Source organism: Piliocolobus tephrosceles, chromosome 9, assembly GCF_002776525.5.
Source record: "Piliocolobus tephrosceles isolate RC106 chromosome 9, ASM277652v3, whole genome shotgun sequence".
NCBI classification, from domain to species: Eukaryota; Metazoa; Chordata; class Mammalia; order Primates; family Cercopithecidae; genus Piliocolobus; species Piliocolobus tephrosceles.
Window position 1 is genome coordinate 109783081 of NC_045442.1, and position 21488 is coordinate 109804568.

Genomic DNA, 21488 nt, shown 5'->3' on the forward strand with positions numbered 1-21488 from the left:
AAATTTTCCCAGAAAAGTTTCAGTTTCTCACGAAGTTCTATATAGAATTCAAAGAAAAATAACACCAAATTTACACAAACTGTTTCATTTTAAGCGACCAGCATAATCCTCAACAAACACCTGACAAAACCACTATAATTCTTAAAGAAACAGAGAATTAAAGTACATGACAAACATAAAATATACGTCAGGAGACGGGCAAGTGAATTTACAGTATCCTAAGAGTTTTAGAGGATTCAGAAAGGAAAAAAGCACATAGTAACATTAACTTTTTTTAAAGCTAATAGAGAGGGTAGAATGGAACGAGTGAAACAAATCAGAATAGGAAAGACAAACACAAAACATTTAATAAGATGGAAGGTTTATACCAGGTGCAGGGATTCCAACACTCTCAAAGCTGAGGCAGGAAGATCACTTGAGCCCGGGACTACAAAGCTACAGTGAGCTAGGATCCTGCTACTTGCACTCCAGCCTGAACTACAGAATGAAAACCTATCACTTAAAAAAAAAAACAAAACTTCGGAATAGTGAAGGTCTTTCTAACTAATAACTCAAAATGCAGATATCATGACAGATTAATAAACTGAACAAAATTAAAGTCAAAAACTCATGCATGGTAAAAAAAAATTTTTTTTAAAGCACAATATAAATAAAGACTAACCAGATGGGTAAAAATTAGTCCAATTCATATCAAAACAGCATAATAATATATGAGGGGCTCCTTATGAACATTCCAATAAATCAAACTAAAAAGATCAACAACTGTGGCTGGGCACGGTGGCTCACACCTGTAGTCCCACCAGTTTGGGAGGCCGAGGTGGGTGGATCCCATCTCTACTAAAAATAAAAAAATCAGCTGGGCATGGTGGCATGCGCCCATAATCCCAGCTATTCAGGTGAGTGAGGCAGGAGAATCCCTTGAACGGGGGAGGGAGAGGCTGCAGAGAGCCAAGATCAAGTCACTGCACTCCAGCCTACGTGACAGAGGGAGACTGTCTCAAAAAACAAAGAAAAAGATCCACAACCAAGTCAAAAAGCAGACCACAGAAGAGAAAAAACAAATTGCTCTTCAAACTATAAAAAGATGTGAACTTCACTAGTATTAAGAGAAATGCAAAACTACTGCTTGGATATACAAACTTTACCTGTTAGATTACCAAAGGTATGAAGAACAGCTTTTTTATTCATATATTGGTAAAACTGGGAACATATATTGATAAAACTACAGGGCGAATAATTTCGGACTGTCAATCAAAATTAACTGCAAAACTCCTTTGACCCAATGTTTCCACCTATGGAAATTAATAATCCTATAGATATACTTGTAAACAAGCAAAATGACATATATACAGGAGTTAGTCACCAAAGTAGATCAAAAAGTGCATCAACACTGATTGATTAGATATTAGATAACATGGTTAAAAAGAAAAAAAAAGCTCTATACTGAAAACAAGATAAATTGTTCATGCCGGGTACAGTGGCTCACAAAAGCTCTATACTGAAAACAAGATAAATTGTTCATGCCGGGTACAGTGGCTCACACGTATAATCTCAGCACTTTGGAAGGCCGAGGCAGTAGGATCATTTGAGGTCAGGAGGTCAACACCAGCCTGGCCAACATCATGAAACTCCACCTCTACTAAAAATATAAAAATGAGCAGGGCGTGGTGGCACATACCTGTAATCCCAGCAACTTGGGAGGCTGAAGCAGGAGAATCACTTGAGCCCGGAAGGTGGAGGTTGCAGTGAGCTGAGACTGCACCACTGCACTCCAGCCTGGGCGAATGAGCGAAGCTTCAAAAAAACAGAAAATCAAAGAAAAAAGAAAAGCGAAGTCTCAAAAACAAGAAAATAAATAAGATAAATTGTTCAGTGAAAAAAATTAAGACGCAGAAGAGTATATAATATTAACCAATTTGTATAAAGATGGAGTAATTAAGTATTTGTCTATTCACGTTTGAATATGCAAAAGAAACCTAGAAAGATATGCAAGAAAGTAGTAATTACATGGTAGCAGGAAAGCTATTGATAAACTGGGCAGATGGGGAATAGGAATAACAGGAAGAGTTTTCAATATATTTTTAAATTTTCTACAATCTGACCGTATAACACAGTCTGAAGATCCAACTGTAAAATATATATAGCTAACCAAAATCATTGTATTTTTACCTTTTATTTACTGACACCATTACTCTAATTTATGCCAAAACTACTTTAGAGGTGGCTACCCAAAATGGAGAAGAGTATAGTAACAGTAGCTAAACCTCTACTTTTTTTAGCTGCCTCATCATATATGCCATGGTCTAATAAACTCATGTCTACACATTTCAGAATAGTACTGAGCTGTAGAAAAATATGATTTCTCTGACAAAGATAATTGAAAGTGGAGAAGAAAATGAGTAATACACAAGGGTCCATAGGAAAGTATGACAAAATGTGATACAGAAGTCAGCATTTCTTTTTTTTTTTTTCTTTTTTTTTTTTTTTGTTTTTTGGAGACAGGGTCTCATCCTCACCCATCCCAGGAACTGAAGTACAGTGGTGTGACCATGGCTCATTGCAGCCTCGACCTCCCAGGCTCAAGCCATCCTCCTGCTCAGCTTCCCAAGTAGCTGGAACTACAGGCACATGCCACCATGTGTAACTAAGTCGTTTTATTTTTATTTTTTATATTTACTTTTGCAGAGACCAAGGTCTCCCTATGTTGCCCAGGCTGGTCTCAGACTCCTATGCTCCAGTGAGCCTCCTATCTTGGCCTCTCAAAGAGCTAGGATTACAGGTGCTGGGCAGCACACCCAGCCTAAAAGTCAACATTTCTTTATATTTAAGCAACAAAGATCCTCAGGGTTAAATAAAATTAGCATTCACTAGAAACATCATCTGTCTAGAGATACATAAAAGAGAAAAAAAGAATCTAAAACAACAGATTTTAGGTCTAATCACAACAAAAAACTGTGGCTCATTTTTCAAAAAAAAAAAAAAAAAATTCCTAACATAAGAAACTATATCCATTTTAAAAAACAGACTTTTTTTTTTTTTTGGAGACAATCTCCTTCTGCCACGCAGGCTAATGAGCAATGGTTCAATCTTGGCTCATTGCAACCTCTGCCCCCCAAGGTCAAGCAACTCTCCTGCCTCAGCCTCCCAAGTAGCTGGGGCTACAGGCACGCACCACCACACCCAGCTAATTTTTCTATTTTTAGTAGAAACCAGGTTTCACCATGTTGGCCAGGCTAGTCTCGAACTCGACCTCAGGTGATCCGCCTCCCTCGGCCTCCCAAAGTGCTGGGATTACAGGTGTGAGCCACTTCGTCCAGCCAAAAAAATAAGAATTTTAATTAGACGTATGTATTTAATAGATCATTCTGCATAAAATAGCCAATGCTTAAGTTTGTCCACAAAGTAGAAAACTTGTGGGTCAATACAATAAGGATTCATAAATTATAGCCACTACTGTTAAAAATGAGTAGAAAAAGCTGTTTAATTTGATGAAATAAAATAAACTACCAGGTATCTGAAAATACTCCACTGCCCCAGTTTTCAATAACATTTTTTTCAAGAAATCTCTGCACTTACCCCCATTATCTGTTCTTTTTAAAGCTCCATCCTTATGGGGACAAAGTTCACATCTCTATAAAAAAAAAAGAAACAGGTAATGAAGAAATATTTCAGATTATCCAAAATGTAGTATCTTCCCTGCAACTTCAAAACTACTGAAAATGTGAGAGCAGCATTTGTACTATTTGTCCCCCAAGAATATTTCAGAACATTCTTCACAAACAGTTGTTCTCGATGACATGTGATCTCCTTCAGAGGACAAGTAATTTTTTTAAAGTACATTTTAACTTTTAAACTCCTGCCATGAGCCAGGCGCGGTGGCTTACGCCTGTAATCTTAGAACTTTGGGAGGCCGAGGTGGGCGGATTACCTAAGGTTGGGAGTTCGAGACCAGCCTGACCAACATGGAGAAACCATGTCTCTACTAAAAACAAAAAATCAGCCAGGCGTGGCGGCACATGCCTGTAATCCCAGCTACGGAGGAGGCTGAGGCAGGAGAACTGTTTGAACCCGGGAGGCGGAGGTTATGGTTAGCCAAGTCACGCCATTGCACTTCAGTCTGGGCAACAAGAGGGAAACTCCATCTAAAAGAAACAAAAGAAAAAAAAAAACTCCTGCCACAGTTTTTTAAATCTTACATTAATAAAAACACAAAGACGCTGGGATCATTTACCTGGGGAGTGGGAGGAGAAACAAAAAGGTCCTCTCAACACAGGAATGGGGCAAGGCTTTTAATATCTGCCCGTTATCTGTTTACTTCCTGTCTTACGGTCAGCTAGGATGACTGCCGTCAAGTAGGTCTGGTTTCTCTTAAAGAGCCAAACTCAAGAACATAGAATTTTAATTTAAGTGGCAAGAAATGATTTCATGTATGCTGATTTCCCTTCTAAAAGGAATTAGGCTAATCAGCTATTATTATTCAAAGACAATGGTACTCAAATTTTATTGTGGATCCCTCTCCCTCCCATGCTCAGAATTTAAAACCAAAAATAAATGTAGAGCCAGCACTACCACTTCTTATGAAACACAGTAAGTTTCAATGGCATTGTCTTACTATGAAGAATATGTTCCTGAACGTCACACTTGAGCATTATTTATATCTCACTTTGTTTCCAAAAGAGGTTTTGCAGCACACAATATAGTAATATAGGCCGAGCACAGTGGATCACACCTGTAATCCCAGCACTTTGGGAGGCTGAGGTAGGCAGACTGCTTGAGCCCAGGGGTACAAGACCAGCCTGGGCAACAAGGCAAAATCCCACCTCTACAAACACACACACACACACACACACACACACACCACACACACACACACAAATTCGCTGGGTGTGGTGGTGGCACACCTGTAGTAGAGCTACTCAGCAGGCTGAGGCAGGCAGATCAATTGAGCCTGGGAGGTCAAAGCTGCAGTGAGCCATGATTATGCCAATGCACTCCAGCCTGGGTTACAGAGTGGACCCTATCTCAAAAAAACAAACAAAACAAAAATGTGTGTGTGTGTATATATACACACACACACACCTATATGTGTATGTATGTATACATACACACACGTTATATACATATATACACACACTATATATACACATCCTACATATAAATATATATACACTTACATACATATATAAATTACAACAAAAAATTAGAGTAGAAAATTAAGTTGCAATAGTTTTAAAAGTACAGAAAGTATAAGCCATAAAAGCCTACTGAGGCCGGGTGCAGTGCCTCACACATATAATCGCAGCACTTTCGGAGGCCAAAACAGAAGGACCACTTGAGGTCAGGAGTTCGAGACCAGCCTCAACAGCAAAGTGAGACTTCATCTCTACAAAAAATAATTGTTGAAGAAATAGAGCCTATTGGCCGGGCACAGTGGCGCACGCCTATAATCCCAGCACTTTGGGAGGTGGATCACGAGGTGAAGAGATCAAGATCATCCTGGTCAATGTGATGAAATCCCATTTCTACTAAAAATACAAAAATTTAGCTGGGTGTGGTGGCGTATGCTTGTAGTCCCAGCTGAGGGAGGCTGAGGCAGGAGAATTGATTGAAACCAGAAGGCGGAGGTTGCAGTGAGCCGAGATTGTGCCGGCCTGGGCAACAAGAGCAAAACTCCATCTCAAAAAAAATAAAATAGAACCTATTGATAAAGTTTGGATATTTGTGCCTCCAAATCTCGTGTAAAAATTTAATCCCAATGCTGAAGGTGGAGCCTAGCAAAAAGTGTTCAGGTAATGGGGGCAGATCCCTTGTAAATGTCTTGGTGTTTTTCTTGTGGTAATGAGTGAGTTTCTTGCTGTTGTTAGTTCACGTGAGATATGATTGGTAAAAAGAGCCTGCCATCTTGCTCCCTTGTCTCACCATGTGACACTCTTGGTCCCCATTCCCACTCCCCCATGAGTAAAAGTTTCCTCAGATCAAAGGTGTTGGCGGTATGCTTGTACAGCCTACAGAACTGTGAACCAAATAAACCTCTTTTCTTTATATTAATAATCTACCCAGTTTCCGGTATTCCTTTAATCTAAAACAGACTAATATCGCTATATTTCTTGCCTTTCAGTATTTCACTCTCCTGATTTTCCTATTACCTCTTTGGCAGCACCTTTCTGATCACCCTATCAAACCTTAAAATGGTGAAGTTCCTCAGGGCTCTGGCCTAAGATGTCTCACTATTTCACATGATACACTAGGCAATCTTATTCATTGTCCAAATTTCCATTATCAATAAATTATAAAAATAACAGTGACTCCCAAACTTTATCTATTTGTATCTGTCCTTAGGTTCAGGTATAAAACTCTATATACTATGTAAACACTTTATTTTATTTTGAGACGGAGTCTTGCTCTGTTGCCCAGGCTGGAGTGCAGTGGATCGATCTCGGCTCACTGCAACCTCCACCTCCAGGATTCAAGCAATTATCCTGTCTCAGCCTCCCAAGGAGCTGGGATTACAGGTGTGTGCCACCATGTCCAACTAACTTTTTCTATTTTTAGTAGAGATGGAGTTTCGTCATGTTGCCCAGGTTGGTCTCAAACTTCTGGCCTCAAGTGATCCACCCACCTCAGCCTCCTAAGTGCTAGGATCACAGGCGTAAGCCACCGCACCCAGCCTACATAGACACCTAAAACACACCACAATTTATGACAAAACCTGCTCTTCCTGCTCTTTCCATATATTGGTAATGATATTTTCAATGACCCCATTGCTCATGCAAGACACCTAGTGGTCATAATCTTTGACCACTTCATACCTTACTCCCTAACCTCACTTTTAATCCATAACTGTATTGTGCCCTTCCTCTTCCTCAAAACTGGTGAGATGTGCCTCTCTCTCTCCATCTCCACTATTACCCTACTTAAAGCCAGCATCACCTTCCATCAAGACCACTTCAGTCACCTTCTAAATGCAGTAATCCCCCAATTATCCATGGGAGAAACATTCTAAGAACCCCAGTGGATATGTGAAACAATGGCACTAATAAGCCCTTGATTCTGTTTTTCGCTATACATACATACCTATAAAAAAGTTTAATTTATAAATTAGGCACAGTAACAGATTAACAACAATAATAAAATAGAACAGGCCGGGTGTAGTGGCTCATACCTATAATCCCAGGACTTTGGGAGGCCGAGGCGGGCAGATCACCTGAGGTCAGGAGTTTGAGACCAGTCTGGCCAACATGGTGAAACCTCATCTCTACTAAAAATACAAAAAAATTAGCTGAATGTGGTGGCACACACCTACAGTCCCAGCCAAGCAGGAGGCTAAGGCACAAAAATTGATTGAACCTAGGAGGTTGCAGTGAGCCAAGATCATGCCACTGCACTCCAGCCTGGGCAAAAGAGAGAGACCCCACCTCAAAAAAATTAAAAAAAAAAAAAAATTACAACAATCTACTAAAAGAAAAGTTATATGAATGTGGTCTCTCTTAAAATACAATCTGCATAACAACAACAGCATATACAATGGTGGTTCCATGAGATTAAATGGAACTGAAAAACTCCTATTGCCTAGTGACATAATGATATAATAGCCACAGTAACATGACAGAGTAATTTTTAAAACAAATTTAGTGTACATTAAGTGTACAACGTTTATAAAGTCTACAGTAATTGTAGCAGTCCATTATCTCGCTGCTATAAAGAACTACCCGAGACTGGGCAATTTATAAAGAAAAGAGGTTTAATTGACTCATAGTTCCACATGGCTGAGGAGACCTCAGGAATCTTTCAGTCATGGCGGGAGGGGAAGCAAGCACGTCTTATATAGCAGCAAGCAAAAGAAAGAGAATGTGTACATAGGAAAAAACTGCCACTTTCAAAACCATCAGATCTCAAGAGAATTCACTCACTATCATGAGAACGGGATGGCGGAAACTGCCCCCATTATCCAGTCACCTCCCTCCTTCAACACATAGGGATTACAATTCGAGATGAGATTTGGGTGGGGATACACAGCCAAACCCTATCAGTACTGTACAAAAATGCCAAAGGCTTTCACATTCACTCACCACTTACTCACTGACTCACCCAGAGCAACTTCTAGTCCTACGAGCTTCATTCATGGTAAAGCCCTATACAAGTGCAATTTTTTTTTTTTTTAATCTTTCATACCATTATTTTAGCTGTACCTTTTCTATGTGTAAAAACACAAATACTTAACATTATGTTAAGTTGCTTACAGGATTCAGTTATGAAATGTACAAGATTGCAGCATAGGAGCAACAGGCTATACCATGTAGCCTAGGTATGTACTAGGTTATACAATATAGCTTTAAGAACATTCTAAGATGATTGTGCAATGATGAAATCACCTAATGAGGTATTTCTAAGAACATACCTCCCTCCTGCATTACACAACACATGATTCTACCTCACCGTACTCTACTCACCTATTTTCAGAGGGGTGACCATGGGTAACTAAGGAAAGCAAAACCGCAGATAATGGAAAATGACTGTAGTCTCCTAATATTCACTCTTAACCAACTATCACCAATCTGCAGAAGGAACTTTTCACAAAACAATGAATTTCAGAAATGCAAATCCAAATATACCACTGCCCACTAAAAAACACTTCAAAAGGCCGGGCGCGGTGGCTCAAGCCTGTAGTCCCGGCACTTTGGGAGGCTGAGGCAGGCAGATCATCAGGTCAAGAGATCGAGACCATTGTGGCCAACATGGTGAAACCCCATCTCTACTAAAAATACAAAAATCATCTGGGTGTGGTGGAGCACCTGTAGTCCCAGCTACTCAGGAGACTGAGGCAGGAGAATTGCTTGAACCTGGGAGGCGGAGGTTGCAGTGAGCCAAGATCGCACCACTGTACTCCAGCCCGGTGACAGAGCGAGACTCCATCTCAAAAACAAAAAACAAAACAAAACAATGAAAACACTCCAGTAGTTTTCCTGCATCATATAACCCTTTCCTATCTCCACAAGCTTCCCTCTTTCCAACATTTCACGTTATGGGCAATGCTGGCTTTTTCTTCTTTCAATTCTATAAATTCTCTACAGCTCATTCCCACTTCAGAGGCTTTTAATGGATTGTTTTTACTCTAAATGGAATATTACCATTCACTACACCCTCTTCTGCAGCTGGATAACTTCTATTTATCCTGCAGGTCCTTGCTTAAAGTCACTTCATCAAAGACAAGGTCTCTGAATCTCCAGATGAGGTTAGGTGACATATTATGATTTACTTATGCTTTCCTTCTTGAGATATATTACAATTACAATTAACTATGCAATTAAGTTAACTCCTCTGCTAGATTACAAGCTCCATGTTATGGCTGTAGCTAGCCACCCCTAACATCAGACACAGTCTCCAGGCACAGTAACTCAAGAACTACATGATGAAGGGATAAAGGGAACAAAATCACAAACATCCCATTGATGCTATAACCAAAAAGAAAAAAAGGAAAAAAAAATTGAATTTTAAAAAATAGTCCAGGTGTGATGGCTCATGCCTGTAATTGCAGCACTCTGGGAGGCCAAGGCGGGCAGATGACATAAGGTCAGAAGTTCAAAACCAGCCTGGCGAACATGGTGAAACCCCATCACCACTAAAAATACAAAAATGAGGCCGGGCACCATGGCTCACACCTGTAATCCCAGCACTTTGGGAGGCCAAGGCAGGTGGATCACAAGAGATCAGGCCATCCTGGCCAACATGATGAAACCCCGTCTCTACAAAAAATACAAAAATTAGCTGGGCATGGTGGCACATGCCTGTAGTCCCAGCTACTTGGAAGGCTGAGGCAGGAGAATCACGTGAACCTGGGAGGTGGAGGTTGCAGTGAGCTGAGATCACAACACTGCACTCCAGCCTGGCGACAGAGCAAGACTCCAGCTCCAAAAAACAAAAACTTTAGCCAGGCGTGGTGGCAGGCACCTGTAATCCCAGCTACTCAGAAGGCTGAGCCACGAGAATCACTTGAACCTGGGAGGCAGAGGTTGCAGTGAGCTGAGATCAAGCCACCACACTCCAGCCTGGGCAACAGAGCGAGATTGTCGTCAAAAAAAAAAAAATCAATATTCGTTTTTGTAAGATTTCGATGACACCATAATCCTATTCTTTTGGACAGCAATTAAGCAATATGAATCAAGAAAAAATCCAATTTAATTACTTCACTTCTAGAGAACCAAAGCAAATAATGTAAGATACAGCATTTATAAATTACCTTTGTGTCTTTTATATCATTTATATACTTTACTTTCAAGACATGAGTATGTATGTACAGAGATATTTTATATAACCATTTATAACCAAAAAACTTTTTTATAAAAGTCTGGCTGGCTGCAGTGGCTCTCACTTGTAATCCCAGCACTTTGGGAGGCCGAAGTGGGTGGATCACTTGAGGTTAGGAGTTCAAGACCAGCCTAGGCAACACGGTGAAATCCCATCTCTACTAAAAATACAAAAAATTAGCTGGACCTGGTGACGCAAGCCTGTAGTCCAGCTATTCGGGAGGCTGAGATGGGAGGATCACTTCAGCCCAAGGGGTCGAGGTCACACCACAGAACTCAAGCCTGGGTGACAGAGTGAGATCTCATCTCAAAAAAAAAAAAAAAAAAACGTAACAGCATAACAATGATGTAACTAATACACTACTTACAAAGATTTTAAACAAGTTAAAAAAGATAATTCACTGGGCCAGGCGTGGTGGAGGCTGAGGTGGGCAGATCACAAGGTCCAGAGATTGAGACCATCCTGGCTAACACAGTGAAACCCCGTCTCTACTAAAAATATGAAAAATTAGCTGGGCATGGAGGTGGGTGCCTGCAGTTCCAGCTACTGGGGAGACTGAGGCAGGAGAATGGCATGAACCTGGAAGGCAGAGGTTGCAGTGAGCTGAAGATCGCGCCACTGCACTCCAGCCTGGGTGACAGAGCGAGACTCTGTATCAAAAAAAAAAAAATTCACTGAACATTAAAAGAAAATATACAAAATAGGCTGGGCACAGTGACTCACACTTGTAATTCTAGCACTTTGGGAAGCCGAGGCAGGCAGATCATGAGGTCAGGAGTTCGAGACCAGCCTGGCCAATATAGTGAAACCCTGTGTCTTACTAAAAATACAAGAAACAAAAAAAATTAGCTGGGCATGGCAGTGTGCACCTGTAATTCCCAGCTACTCCAGAGGCTGAAGCAAGAGAATTGCGTGAACCCAGGAGGCAGAGGTTTCAGTGAGCCAAGATCGCGCCATTGCACTCTAGTCCAGGTGACAGTGCAAGACTCCGTCTCAAAAAAAAGAAAAGAAAATATACAAAATAGGCCAAGCGGGGTGGCTCACATCTGTAATCCCAGTACTTCAGGAGGCCGAGGCGGGCAGATCATAAGGTCAGGAGATCGAGACCATCTTGGCTAACACAGTGAACCCCGTCTCTACCAAAAATACAAAAAAAAATTAGCCGGGCATAGTCGCGGGTGCCTGTAGTCCCACCTACTCAGGAGGCTGCAGCAGGAGAATGGTGTGAACCCGGGAGACAGAGGTTGCAGTAAGCCGAGTTCACACCACTGCACTCCAGCCTGGGTGACAGAGCGAGACTCTATCTCAAAAAAAAAAAAAAAAAAATACATTAATAGGATTGTGGTAAGGATGGTAAGATTATGAATGATTTCTTTCCTCTATTCTAAATTATATCATTTCCGTTATAATGTGAAGTTTTATAGAAAAATGTCCCTAAATGCTAATTAAACCTGCCCACTGAAGATAAACCTATAATAAATAAAACAGGATGTCTCAGCAATAAAAAAAAAAAAAAAAAAAGAAAGAAAGACACTATAAGCCAAGCATGGTAGCACCAGTCTGCAGTCCTAAATATACAGGCAGGAGGATCACTTGTGCCTGGGAGTTTGAGGCTGCAGTAATATAATTGTACCACTGCACTCCAGCCTGGGCAAAAGAGTAAGACTTGATCTCAAATTAAAAAAAAAAAAAAAAACAGAAAAAAATTTTTAAATACCAAAAATACAACATGTGAAGTGAAAATTTCACTAGGCAAGCTTCAAAACAACAAATCTGAGATGACAAAAGAATCAGTGAATTTGAAGCTACATCAATAGATAGAATCTAATCTGAGGCCAGGTGTGGTGGCTCACACCTGTAATCCCAGCACTTTGGGAAGCTGAGGTGGGTGGGTCACCTGAGGTCAGGATTTCGAGATCAGCCTGACCAACATGGAGAAACCCTGTCTCTACTAAAAAATACAAAATCAGCCGGGTATGGTGGCACACACCTGTAGTCCCAGCTACTCAGGAGACTGAGGCAGAAGAATCACTTGAACCCAGGAGGCAGAGGTTGTGTTGAGCCGAGATCGCGCCATTGCACTCCAGCCTTGGCAACAAGAGCGAAACTCCGTCTCAAAAAAAAAAAAGAAGAATCTAATCTGAAAGAGAAAATAGAGGTTTAAAAAAAAAAAAAAAAAAAAAAACAGGGCTTCAGGGACCCACAGTACAGTACCAAAAGGTCTTATATGCATAACCAAAGGCCTAAAAAAGAAAAGAGAAAGAATATGAGGCAGGAAAGAAAATTTTGAAGAAATGATGGCTGAAAATCTCTTCAATTTGAAAAAAGACAAATTCACAGATTTAAGAATCTCAGCAAACCTCAAAGAGTCAAATGCCTTGCTAAAAAGCAAACACAGAGGGAGAAATCTTGAAGCACCAAAAGAAAATGTCACATTACACAGAGGGAACAGTGACTGGATAAATGGCAGATTTCTCATCATAAAATATGGAAGCCAAAATACTTAAATTGCTAAAAGATAAAGCACTATCAACACAGAATTCTATATCCAACCACAATGCCCTTCAAAAATAAAGGTGAAATATGTACTTTCAGATAAAAGAAAGCAAACACAACTTAACCAAAAGATACGCCTTGCAAGAAAGGCTAAAGAAATTCTTCCGAATTAAGAGAAATGAGGCCAGAAAATGCAAATCTTCAGAAGACAAAGAAGACTATCACAAATGATAAATATCTGGGTAAACTTAGAAGACTTTTAGCTCTTAAGTTCTTAACATTACATGATTATTGAAAGCCAAAATTATATTCGTTTTCCAGGGCTTATAATATACATAGCTCCAACACACATGATAATAGCATGACTGACAACAAAGAGGTGATATAAAAGAAAAATTTACGGCCGGGCGCGGTGGCTCAAGCCTGTAATCCCAGCACTGTGGGAGGCTGAGACGGGCGGATCACGAGGTCAGGAGATCGAGACCATCCTGGCTAACATGGTGAAACCCCGTCTCTACTAAAAAATACAAAAAACTAGCTGGGCGAGGTGGCGGGCGCCTGTAGTCCCAGCTACTCGGGAGGCTGAGGCAGGAGAATAGCGTAAACCCGGGAGGCAGAGCTTGCAGTGAGCTGAGATTCGGCCACTGCACTCCAGCCTGGGCGACAGAGCGAGACTCCGTCTCAAAAAAAAAAAAAAAAGAAAAATTTACAAGCTTTGTATACTTTATGACTTGTACAATATTACCCATAAGTGGTAATACTACAAAAACAGACTGAGGCCGGGCGCGGTGGCTCAAGCCTGAAATCCCAGCACTTTGGGAGGCCGAGACGGGCGGATCACGAGGTCAGGAGATCGAGACTATCCTGGCTAACACGGTGAAACCCCGTCTCTACTAAAAAATACAAAAACCTAGCCAGGCGAGGTGGCGGGCGCCTGTAGTCCCAGGTACTCGGGAGGCTGAGGCAGGAGAATGGCACAAACCCAGGAGGCGGAGCTTGTACTGAGCTGAGATCTGGCCACTGCACTCCAGCCTGGGCCACAGAGCGAGACTCCGTCTCAAAAAACAAACAAACAAACAAAAAAAAACAGATGGAAAAGAGTAAAGAAATTGCTAGAGGAATGTGCAAAAGAATTAAGTTGAAACCCTTCCTAATATTATATTAAAAAATTACCCCTTCAAAAGTGAATGCAGATCTAAATATAAGAGCTAAAACTATAAAACTTTAGGAAAAAACATAGGAGGTAAGTCTTCAGGACTTGGTTGAACAACAGTTTTTAGACATAACACTAACAGCAGAGGCAATAAAAGAAAAAATAACTAGAATTTACCAAACCTACAGACTTTTTTGCTACAAACAAAACTATCAGGAAAGTAAAAAGGATGGAAGAAATATTTACAAGTCACATGTCTGATAAGTATTTTGTAACCAGGATACAGAGCTCTTCTACTCAAAAATAAAAAGCTATACAGCCCAGCTAAAAACTGAACAAAGGATCCAAATAGACACTTCTCCAAAGAAAATATATAAATGACCAATAAGCACATGAAAAGATGATTAACGTCATTAATCATTAAGGATTAAAAACCAACACCAGGCCGGGTGCGGCGGCTCACGCCTGTAATCCCAGCACTTTGGGAGGCCTATGCGGGTGCATCACCTGAGGTCGGGAGTTTGAGACTAGCCTGGCCATCATGGTGAAACTCCGTCTCTACTAAAAATACAAAAATTAGCCAGCATGGTGGCGGGCACCTGTAATCCCAGGTACTCAGGGAGCTGGGGCAGGAGAATCGCTTGAACCTGGCGGGCAGAGTTTGCCGTGGGCCAAGATATTGCATCACTGCACTCCAGCCTGGACAACAGACTGAGACTCCATCTAAAAAATAATATAATGAAAAAAAATAAATAAAAATCAACACCACAATGAGATACTACCTCACGCCCTGTAGGATAGCTAAAATCAAAAGCCAAACAATAAAAAATGTTGGCAAAGAGATGGAGAAATTAAAACCTTCATATATTGTTGCTGGTAATTTAAAATGTTACAGCCTCTTCATCAGTTTTTCAAAGACAGCATGAAACAAAAATCCTACGCCTAAGAGAATTGAAAACAAATGTCTGGATTTGCAGACAAATGTTCATAATAACAACATTATTCATAATACTGCAAAAGTATATACAACCTAAATGTCTACCAATTAATGAATGAGTAAAGAAAATGTAGCATAGCCATGCAATAGAATATTATTTGACAACAAAAGGGAATGAAGTTCTAATGCTACAAAACAAATGCTTGTACATTACGCTAGGAGAAAGAAGCCACTCACAATACACCATATATCATATGATTCCATTTATATGAAATGTCCCAAATAGGGATAGAGACAGAAATGAAGATTAGTGATTGCCAGGAGCTGGGGAAGTAGGGTAATGGAGAGTGACTGTTAATGGGTCAAAGGGCTTCTTTTTGAGGGGATCCAAGTATTCTCAAATTGATTGTAGTGATGTAGAGACTGTCTCAAAAAAAAAAAAAAAAAAAAAAAAAAAAATCACCAGCCAGGTGCGGTGGCTCATGCCTACAATCCCAGCAGTTAGCGAGGTTGAGGCGGGCAGATCACCTGAGGTCGGGAATTCAAGACCAGCCTGACCAACATGGAGAAACCCCATCTCTACTAAAAATATGAAAACTAGCCAGGCGTGATGGTGCATGCCTATAATCCTAGCTGCTCGTGAGGCTGAGGCAGGAGAATCGCTTGAACCTGGGAGGCGGAGGTTGCGGTGAGCTGAGATCACACCATTGCACTCCAGCCTGGGCAACAATAGCAAAACTCCGAATCAAAATAAATAAATAAATAAACAATTTTAAAAATTTGTTTATTAGCACAGATAGAAAAGTAAAACTCAATCACAAGGTATCTGTAAGAAACACACTTTAAGTGAAGAGACAAACAGGTCAAAAGTAAATGGATAGGATGGGTGTGCAGTGGCTCACGCCTGTAATCCCAACACTTTGGGAGGCCAAGGCGGGAACTTAATCACTTGAGGCCAGGGTTTCGAGACCAGCCTGGCCAACATGGCAAAGCCCCATCTCTACTAAAAATACAAAAACTAGCCAGGCATGGTGGCACACACCTATAGTCCCAGCTACCAGGGTGGCTGAAACAGCTGAACTGCTTGAACCTGGGAGGCAAAGGCTGCAGTGAGCCGAGATCACACCACTGCACTTCAGTCTGGGTGATAGAGTAAAACCTCATCTCAAAACAAACAAACAAACAAACAACAACAAAAAAAGATGGTGAGTGGCTAAACAGTAAAGAGAGGGGGGGCATTTCACAGTAAGCCAGACAATGAAGAAGTCATAATAATTATAAATGTATGCACTTAAAAACAAGGCTTCAAAATAGATGAAGCAAAAATGAGCATGAGGCATAAACACTCGGAATACTCAGTGCCCCAAACAAGGTAAGATATTTTCACACTCCTCTTCGTGATTGACAAAACCAGACCAAATAATCATCATCATCATCATCATCATCATCATCTGAGCAATGTTAAAACCACTATAAACATTCTTTTCAGGTAAACTTGGTGCATTCCCCATGAAAGACCACATACTGAGCCACAAAGCAGGACACAATAAAATGAAAATAATGGAAATCATACAGATTATGTTCCCTAACCACATCAGAAAAAAAGATATAAAATTAATGACTAGCAGCTGGGTGTGGTGGCTCATGCCTGTAATCCCACCACTTTGGAAGGCCAAAGCAGGCGGATCACCTGAGGTCGCAAGCTCAAGACCAGCCTGGTCTACATGGTGAAACCCTGTCTCTATTAAAAATACAAAAATTAGCTGGGCATGGTAGCGGGTGTCTATAATCCAAGCTACTCAGGAGGCTGAGCTGAGGCAGGAGAATCGTTTGAACCCGGGATGCGGAGGGTGCAGTAAGCCAAGATCACACCACTGCACTCTAGCCCGGGTGGCAGCACAAAACTCTGTCTCAAAATAAAACAAAACAAAATAAAATAAGTAGGGTTCTACCTAAAGAACCTACATATAAAAGGGTAAAGTAAGCCCAAAGTAAGTAGAAAAAAAAAATAGTAAAAATAAGAGCAGAAGAAATGAAACAGAAAAGTAACAGAACATTTGAAGTCAAAGTTGGTCCTTTTGTCAGAGACCTCTGAACCAGAGTGCCTCTATCTTGAACAGGGGCTAGGTAAAACAAGGCTGAGTAATGCTGGGCTGCATTCCCAGTAAGTTATGCATTCTAAGTCACAGAATGAGATAGGAGGCTGGCACAAGATACAAGACATAAAAACCTTGCTGATAAAACAGGTTGTAATAAAGAAGGAGGCCAAAACCCACCAAAGCCAAGATGGTGGCCAAACTGACCTCGGGTCATCATCACTGCTCATTATACACTAATTATAACACATTAACATGCTAAGAGACACTCCCACAAGCTCCATGACGGTTTACAAATGCCATAGCAATGCCAGGAAGTTACCCTATATACTCTAAAAAGGGGAGGAACCACTAGTTCTGGGAATTGCCCACCCCTTTCCCAGAAAACTCAAGAATAATCCACCCCTTGTTTAGCAGACAATCAAGAAATACTAGCCGGGCGCATTGGCTCAAGCCTGTAATCCCAGCACTTTGGGAGGCCGAGACGGGCGGATCACAAGGTCAGCAGTTCAAGGCCATCCTGGCTAACACGGTGAAACCCCGTCTCTACCAAAAAAATACAAAAAGCTAGCCGGGCGAGGTGGCGGGCGCCTGTAGTCCCAGCTACTCAGGAGGCTGGCTGAGGCAGGAGAATGGCGTAAAACCCGGGAGGCGGAGCTTGCAGTGAGCTGAGATCCGGCCACTGCACTCCAACCCGGGCGATAGAGCGAGACTCCGTCTCAAAAAAATAAAAAAAAAATTCATAAAAATGGGAAATCAGTGGCCCATGGCACTGCTCTGCCTATGGAGTAGCCATTCTTTTATTCCTTTACTTTTTTTTTTTTTTTTTGAGACGGAGTCTCGCTCTGTTGCCCAGGTTGGAGTGCAGTGGCCGGATCGCAGCTCACTGCAAGCTCCTCCTCCTGGGTTTACGCCATTCTCCTGCCTCAGCCTCCCGAGTAGCTGGGACTGCAGGCGCCCACCACCTCGCCCGGCTAGTGTTTGTATTTTTTAGTAGAGACGGGGTTTCACCGTGTTAGCCAGGATGGTCTCGATCTCCTGACCTCGTGATCCGCCCGTCTCGGCCTCCCAAAGTGCTGGGATTTCAGGCTTGAGCCACGGCGCCCAGCCTATTCCTTTACTTTCTTAATAAACTTGCTTTCACTTTACTCTATGAAACCGTCTCAAATTATTTCATGCACAAGATCCAAGAACTCCTCTCTTGGGGTCTGGAATGGGACCCCCTTTCTGGTAGCACTTTGGAAAGACCTACAAAGTTGACAATCTGCAAGCTAAATTCATTTTTTTTTTTAATAGGAAGAATACAAATTACCAATATTAAGAATAAAATGGGAATTACCTCTATGATCCCAAAGATATTAAGAGGGCCAAAGATTATTCTTAATGACTTTAGCCTAACCAATTCAACAGCTTAGATGAAAAGAAAAAATTATTTGAAAATAAAACTTATCAAAACTGATAAAACAGAAAATCTGAGAAGCATTTTAAGTTGAATTCATTATCAAAATCCTTCCCAAAAAGAAAATTCTAGACTCAGATTTTTTCACTGATAAGTTCCTTCAAACACTATAAGAAAAATAGCATCAATCTCACACACACATTTCCAGAAAACAGAGAAGACAAGGCTTCCCAAATCATTTTCTAAGTTTAGCATGAAGAATACCAATGAATATACCAAAAATACCAGCACCTGACAAAAAGCAACAAGGTTGCACCAAAATCCCTCACATACAAAGATACAAAAATATTTACTATTAGCAATTTAAATCCAACAATATATAGGAAGAATAGGCCAGTTGCAGTGGCTCACATGGATTACAAAAGTAATCCTAGCACTTTCAGAGGCAAAGGCGGGAGGATCACTTGAGATCAGGAGACCTGCCTGGCCAACATGGTGAAACCCTGTCTCCACAAAAAAAAATTAGCCGGGCATGGTGGCTCATGCTTGTAATTCCAGCTACTCGGGAGGCTGAGGCAGGAGAATCACTTGAACCCAGGAGGTGGAGGTTAGTTATACTGAGCAGAGATTGTGCCACTGTACATCTCCAAAAAAAAAGAATACACCATGACACCAAATGACATTTAGTATAACATTTGAAAATAAAACAATGAAATCTACATTAATATCTTTAAATATATAGCATTATCTCGATATAGAAAAAGCTTTTGAGAAAACTCAATATCCATTCACAACACAAACCCTCAGGAAGCTAGGGCTAGCCCTTACTCAACTGTGTATTCTCCATGGCATGGCATGACTATTCCTCTTGGGGTCTGTGACTATAACAAACTATCTTTTCAATGGTGGTCATGCTGGGTTCTGCTGGCCTTGCCATATCTAAATAGTAATAAGACCTGTATTTGAAAGCAATCTGATAAACTTCATCAGTAAAACCCCTACAGCTAACTTATAATTGATGGTGTAACACTGAATGCTGTCCTCAAAGAATGAAAAGATTAAGTCCATTCTGTAAGGGAAGAGAATAAAAGGAATTACAACTGGGGAAAAAAGAGATAAAACAGTGTTTTATGACAATCATCTATTAGAAAAATCTAAGTAATCTATCTAAAAAACTAGTAGAATTAATATGACTTAAGGTTGTAAGAAGTCAATACACAAAAATTCTATTTCCAACAAAACATTAGAAATGTTCATAATACTTTATAATTGCTAAAAAATGTATTTAATATTTTAAAATAGCATCAATAAAAGACAAAATACTGGTGGCTCATGCTTGTAACCCCAGCACTTTCGGAGGCTGAAGCAGGCAGATCATTCGAGGTCAGGAGTTGACCCGCCTGGCCAACGTGGTGAAACCCCGTCTCTACTAAAAATATAAGAATTAGCTGGGCTTAGTGGTACATGCCTGTAATCCCAGCAGTTTGGAAGGCTGAGGCAGGAAAATTGTGTGAACCCAGGAGATGGAGGGAGTCAAGATTGTGCCACTGCACTCCAGCAAGGCGACAGAGTGAGACTTTGTCTCAAATAAGTAATTTTAAAAACAGAAGACATGTAAGACCAAAGGCTAAAAGCAACAAACGACTGCTCAGACAAAACAAAAAAGACCTAAATAAATGGAGAGATATACTATACTAATGATTAAGACTCAATGGTTGTTAAGATGTCAGTTCTCCTCAAACTGATGAACAGATTCAAGACAATTATAATCATGATCCCATCAGCCTTTTTTGGAGAAGACAGAAAAGAGAGTATTAAAATGTATATGAAAATGTGAAGGACGTAGAATATGCAGAACTCCGAAAAAGAAGAAAAAGGTTTTAGGACTTGCAATTCTGACTTCAAATACAAAGTTACAAAATAATCAGAATACTCTAACAGGGCTAGACAAACAGATTTTTGGGACAGAAGAAAGATTTCTGAAAGAGATCCCACTTATGCAGTCATGTGATGTTCCCAAAGCAACCCAGTGAGAAAAGGAGACTCTTTTCAACAAATGGTGAAAAACAACTGGATAGCCATATGCAAAATACTCAAACCTACAAAAATAATTTCAGATGCATCACAGACCTAAATATAAATTAGCAAAAGCAAAACCTTTTAGAGGAAATAAAGGAAATTACCTTCATGACTTCGAGGTTAGGCAAAAGTGTCTTAGCTCACAGTAAGCAATAACTACAAAAGAAAACACTGATAAATTAAACGTATCAGATATAAATATTTCTGCTCATCAAAAGGTACAGTTAAAATAAATAGGTAAACCACACAGACTTGGGTAAAGTATTTACAAAACATTTATCTGACAAAGGATCAGTATTTAGGACATATAAACACCTGCAACTCAAAGAGATGAAAAAAGAAAATAAAGAACAGTAGAGGCTAAATGAACAAACTCATCACAAAAGAGAACACACAAATGGTCAACACACAAGCTAAAACGTGCTCAATATCACCAGTTATTATGAAAATGTAAATTGAAACCACAGTGATACCAATTCTGGTCAAGATGGAGTGAATAAAGGGGACCAGATTTTAGCCTCCTTGTGCGAAATAATAAAAGCCTAATAAAATGAATGAAACCATAGCACTGAAGATATTGGACAAGTAACAAAAGACAGTGATCCCTGAAGACAAAAAACAAATGGGCCACACGTGTGCCCAGCTTACTGCCTTGAGAGAGTTTCCAGGTCGTGGAACAGGGAGGAGGAACCCAGGCAGAGCCTGTGGTCTCCCCAAGTTGAGGAAATGGAGCTGGAAGTCCAAGCAGGCCAAGGTGCCTAGAGCTCACAAGGGAGACCAGCACTGAGTAGAGAGCTGGAGAGAGAGAGAGAAATGAAGAGATCTACAAAGGCTCACCCTACAACTTTTGGTTGAATGACAAATCAGCACGCTCAAGGTAAAGGAGCTATCCAAGGGCAAGGTGAGAAATCACCAAAAGAATTAGAGGTAATAGCATCCAGAAATGACATAAGGATGTGAATAGTACCCATACCCAAAAGTCCAAAAGGAAATGATGTGATATAATTTATATCACACTGGAGA

The 21488-nt window shown here is 40.6% G+C and overlaps 1 protein-coding gene across 9 annotated transcripts in view; it reads right to left on the reverse strand.

Annotated features, from left to right (window-relative positions):
* Nucleotides 1-21488, reverse strand: part of MLLT10 (MLLT10 histone lysine methyltransferase DOT1L cofactor) — a 213732-nt gene that overhangs the window by 156725 nt on the left and 35519 nt on the right. For 8 of the 9 annotated variants that reach the window (XM_023223168.2, XM_023223165.2, XM_023223164.1 and 5 more), the window contains exon 4: nt 3577-3631. The exons of the other annotated variant lie outside the window; for it this stretch is intronic. In XM_023223168.2, coding sequence (XP_023078936.1) covers nt 3577-3631 — 55 coding nt within the window. The remainder of the gene's footprint in view (nt 1-3576; nt 3632-21488) is intronic. 9 annotated transcript variants of the gene reach the window in all.